This window comes from Castanea sativa, chromosome 5 (genome assembly GCF_040712315.1).
Source record: "Castanea sativa cultivar Marrone di Chiusa Pesio chromosome 5, ASM4071231v1".
NCBI lineage: Eukaryota > Viridiplantae > Streptophyta > Magnoliopsida > Fagales > Fagaceae > Castanea > Castanea sativa.
In genome coordinates this window covers 57,852,817-57,858,354 of record NC_134017.1, presented here as the reverse complement: position 1 = coordinate 57,858,354, position 5,538 = coordinate 57,852,817, and the positions used below count along the sequence as shown (strand labels likewise).

Genomic DNA, 5,538 nt, shown 5'->3' with positions numbered 1-5,538 from the left:
GTAAGGGTCGGCTATAGTTTTTGGTTTCCCCGAAGTTGTAATATAAAGACGTTTTGCGTAATTAGCAAATTATTTAAGACCCTCCTGCCTAGGTTTGTGGCCTGTGAGCATGGTTCACGAAATGTGGCACATAATAATGACTTGTTCTTCCCGTGACAGATTTTTCATAATTTTTTATGACTTAAGAGCTCAGGATTTCATTGAAATTGGCTGAGATCTCTTCTTTTATTTATTTGTTTATTTTGGTTCCTGGGTTTTAGTCGGGAAAAACATATAGTCTTGTTTCTTCTGCTATTTGGGGAATTAATTAATGGTTTAGCAACCAACATCCAATCTTGTGAGGTCCTTTTGTGGAAGACTTATGTCGTCTAATTGCATTATATCCAAACGAGAACAAGACCTGTTAACGCATGAAACAAAGATTTTACCCTTGCCCTTTTATTGATTGATCATTATCTTGCATTATATTCACGTGAACAAGACTCATTCACTCGCGAAACATAGGTACCCTTGCCCTTCACCGATTGATTGATCCGTTAATTACCACCAAAATGAAAGTTGCACAAAGCAACAAATACAAGCTGAAATACAGGACAATACAACTTGCCAAAATAACAATATTACAAGCAGCTGAATCATAGATGCACAACCCTTATCTATAAAATCTCGTAAATCAACTGCAGTATCTAAATCGGCTTTCAGGATCAAAGCCACCATGCAAAACAGAAAATGAGATCATTAGGATTCAGTTCTTGATATTTCTACAAACTCCCTTTCTACACCAAATATCATCCCATATCAATTTGAGAGGCTTCTTCCTCTGTCAAGAGTCTTCCATTGTGGAAAAAAAATCCTATCAAATAGACATGCATATAACACATGATGCCATATTCTTCAAGTAAGAGAATACTCAAAGATTACATGTTTTTGACTCTCAATTAGACTTGTGCATTAAACGAATAGAAAATCTCCAGTGTTGACTCCATTTTGCTAGAGTTGAGAGCCTATCGTTCAGTGCCAACCAATAAGTAAATAAATGAGTGCTTAGTAATGACTGTCGAACACCATATGAGCTTTCACCATTCAATTGTCACAGGCTCAAAGCCTTGCTCTTTATTTCATTCTGTGATTAGTGACACCGTGGCAAAGAAACCTCCCTGATTTGGATGGAATCTCATACGCCTTATCTTCCTGATCAAATTTAACTTGGTAAGATTATGTTGGAAGTCCACCAGATCATCCAATGTAGCAGGTATCCAATATCTTTGCCCGTCTCAAATGAAAATTGAAATTTTAATAGTGGTAGAACTTCTTGAACCATGCATGTATCACTCTGAATCCATTTTTATGAAGTACAGCACCATTGGATGCTAGTATCATGCCAAAGAAGGATCCTATCTCCCCTCCCCACCCAAAATTTGATTAAGGTCTAGCTATTTCTCTTACTCTGTTGCATTTTCCCCCTCCCCATGAACTGGCTAAAGGAATTTTGACCTTCAAAAAGATTTTTCCTCTTGATAATTACCTATATGTCCAAGCAACCCATATCGAGCTAGACTGAGAAAATAGGTTTTGTACAGGCTTGAGAATGGTAGCTTTATTCCATAATTTCCATTCTTTGATTTTTTTCATGTCTAAACCTTCCTTCATATTGGATAGACAAATTTCTTCCAAGTTATGTTTGCTCGAATGGGAGGAACTTTATAGAAAGCAGTTAAACCTTTATTCAGTAGCCATTATGATCTTCATTGATAAGATAAAAATGTTGGTCCAATACATTTAGATTTCATAAAGCACAAATTGCAGCATTTGAAGCTTCCCTGTAAAAGAGAGTTTCTTTTTCCACTCCTATTTAGGATGTTATCCTAACTGTAATCTTTTCAACTAGCCTACAATCTCAAGCATTGACTTTAGCTGAGATTAGAGGCAATACAAGGTATTACTAACAACCTACCGTCCTTGAATGCAAGATAGAGTGACTCTAAATTTTTGGCTTCTTGTGACATCCTAGCAAAGAACACTGCATCTTCATGAACAAATTTCAAGTGAGATTTAATCTTTCACACCCCAGTATGAAACTTAAAGCTCTTCACAGCAGCTTTCATTAACATTCTTGTAAATACTTTCTTGAATTCAACAAACAAATAAGGATATAAAGAATATCCTTGTATTATTCCTTTTTCCCCTTTGAAATACCCCACTAAACTTCCATGTATTGCAAGAGAACCTAGGAGAAGTGATGCATTCATTCGTCCACACTACAAATATTATAGGAAAGCCAATGATAGTGGCACAATTCAGAAAAGAGCTACTGTTTTACAAAATCATATGCCTTCATTGTATCTAGTATCAGGGTGCATCTAGCAAGGCCAGGGATCCTGTGATAATTTTTCACCAGCTTTTGAGCAAGGACTAGGAGTACATTTTCAGTTATGCTCCTTGCTGTTATAAAAGCTGTATAGGTTAGGCTTATGAGATCAGTCAAGCACTTATCCAACCATTTGGCTAAGATGTTTGTAATTAGATTTTAGATTATGTTGAAACATGAAATTGCTCTTAAGTACTCATTTCATAGGGGCTACAAACTTATAAACCAATATGATACTGGTGGCATCAACTTCCCCAAGTAGCCTGCCTGTAGTGAAAAAGGGTTTAACTGCTTCAATAGCTTCTTAATGAAGCACATACCATGCTTTTTAAAGAATGGGATGAATAGCCATTAGGAGTCTTGTCCCCTTTCAATGAAAGATAGTCTCCTTGCTTTCTATACCAATCACACCATTTTGTAGAAAATTCATTTTCTCAGCTACTAGTAAACTATATTGTTTGATCTAGACCAGCTTGAGTGATGATTTATTCTAAATACAACTCCCCAACAACCTTTGGTCGAACTCAATAACCATATCTTTATCTGCTATCCATCAACAGTTTTCGCTCCTTGATCATTATATAAGCATCTGAAAGTACTTTTCGCATTTCTCATCTGAACTAGTTCCCTTTTCTTTTTTTCTTTCTTTTTGTTTCTTTTCTTTTCATGTAAAGGGTCTTGACTAGTTTATAAAAACCAATCAAACTCTGGTTTTAAACTTCAGTCACTGATTCTTGAACCTATGTTATGAAAATAGCTTCCATAGCTCTTCTTATAGATGAGATACCATCATTTTTTTATTCTCCTCCATTACGTATATAATCTATACCCAAAACAGAAATATTTTATTTTTGTGTTGCTTCCAAGAAAGATTACCAAAATTCCCTCTGTTAACTTTTTCAAGCTTAAATCTGTTCAGGTTTTTATACAATCTGAACATTGCTGGTTCCTTCTATTTGGAGTAATCCTTTTTCTTTTTTCCACCTCTTTTACTTTCATTCTCAACCCTTTGCTTTAGGAAAAGATTTCAGGAAATATTTAAGTACAATTCCTTAGATGTTGTATATTTTCCAAGGAGAATTAAATTCAATGCAACTATGGATTGATTTTAATGAACGAACTTAATGTACCACACTTACTAAAGTGTACTCTATACTAATTTTTACCCTTCTTTATATATTCAGCCATAGTAGATAAGAAAGTAGTACCACAAAGACAACTTGAATAAAGTTTTTATAATGTCTGCAGACATTTTATCATATAGACATTAAAAATAAATATACAAGAAAAAAAGAAAGAAAATAAATTAAGTTTTCATATTTGGAAAGAGTTGGACTTTGGTATTGCAACTCAACTTTTCCAATTGAATTCAACCATGTTGAAAGCTGTATACACAAGGAAATGCATTCAGTACCTAGTTTTTGCCAATCTAGAAATGCCAACTCTTCTTTATATTTTTTGGATAAAATAATTGTTAATCATACCATTTGCTTCTGGGAATGCAATTTTGATAATTGTTTATGATTAATCATTGGTTGTTTGGCATGGTGGTGTTGAAGGACAAGTCGGCAGAAGTGGTGCTATATGAATCCCAAATTGAATCCTCAGGCTCAGGCGTTGGAGAAGCAGGGCCTGTATAGTCAACAATGGGATAGTTGTATTCACCAGAAGGATCCACGCCATCCTTGCTCGCAGCATCTGCACTCTCTTGCAGCTGCAGTGCATGTTCAAGCTCTATCTCCACTTCACCCATCGTAGGACGATCCACTCCCTTAGTTCGAATGCAAGAAGTGGCAATGTCCAAGTATATCTTCAAACACTCTGGAGCTATCTTCCCTATCAGATAAGGATCAATCATCTCATTAATGGTTCCTTCTTGTATATGCTTTCTGGCCCAATCAACCACATAGGACGGTTTTCTGCAACAGAGTAGTTGCAGAAGTACCATACCAAAAGAGTAGACGTCAGATTTATCAGTCACCATCCCACTCACAAGGAACTCGGCATCCAAGTGTAGTCCCATAGTACCACGAATCAAAGAAGTTGTATCTTCCTCCCTGTATACAAAACGAACCGTTGACAAATTCGGGGGACACGTCTTTGAGGACAAGAAATCTGACAACTTGGCCTCCCATTTCTCGTCCAACAGAATGTTGTCTAGCTTCACGTCATGGTGGATGATAGTATGCTTTACCCCAGTGTGAAGGGAGTGTAGCACACTTGCCACTCCAACACAAATCTTTAGTCTTTGTTTCCATGGGAGTGGATCTTTGTCGTGGTCCTTGTAGAGTTTTCTGTAGAGGCATCCATTGACCATGAACTCGCAGACTAGGATATTCTCGTCTTCATCAATGCAATATCCAATGAGAGGGACGAGGTTAGGGTGGCGAAGCTGACAAAGCAATAGCACCTCAGTCCTTAATAAGTGCTCAAAACCCTGTCCTGACTTGGTAATCAACCGCTTTATTGTAACGGTTCTGGTACAGTCATCAATAAATCCCTTATATGCTCTGCAAAACCCCCACTGGTGAATTACTAAATCATTATCGAAGTTATTGGTAGCTATCTTGATCTCGGCCAGTGAAAATCGGCGGCATAATTCCTCAGGAAGAACTGAAGATTGTTTTGGTCTCCTCAATAACTTTGATATAGACTTTGAAACAGATTCCATTGGCTGGCTGCTCAAAAATTAGAAATAGAAATCGCTTCAGACAAAGACAATTGAGAATTTGTCCATAATAAACATCGTTCTTGAGCATAAGGAGTTATTCTTCATTTCTTCTCTATGACTATGAATGATTGAGAGACCATTAGATTTAGATATATCATATATGTATGCTGGCCCGTAAGTCAAAATGATAATATCACGCAATGCAATGATGCCATCATTTTAAAAATAATAATAATAATAATGATAAATTGATAACAGAAAGACTTACAAAAGGAGTAGTCTTTTCAAGAAGAGTTTACAAGATTGAGTGGCAATAAAAGATTCAGAGGCGGATCAAACCGATCAGAAAATTCTCAATCCATGGCACCTTCCTGGTCCTCTGCGGGCAGCACCAGCGGAAGCGGTGGCTCCAGTCGCACAATGGTTTGGGTTTTAATTTTCTCAAGATGTGGATTGAATAGAATGCTAACAAGAAATTTTATGTACTTTTTGATAAACT

General features: G+C 36.6%; 1 protein-coding gene across 1 annotated transcript; it reads right to left on the bottom strand.

Moving 5' to 3' along the window:
* Window positions 1-3,570: 3,570 nt before the first annotated feature.
* LOC142633886 (receptor-like protein kinase FERONIA) lies at window positions 3,571-5,538 on the bottom strand. Its single transcript, XM_075808142.1, has 2 exons — window positions 5,308-5,538; window positions 3,571-5,046 (listed from the first exon to the last, which is right to left on the bottom strand). Exon 2 carries the CDS (start codon window positions 5,037-5,039, stop codon window positions 3,897-3,899), a length of 1,143 nt encoding a protein of 380 aa, XP_075664257.1. The 5' UTR covers window positions 5,040-5,046; window positions 5,308-5,538; the 3' UTR covers window positions 3,571-3,896.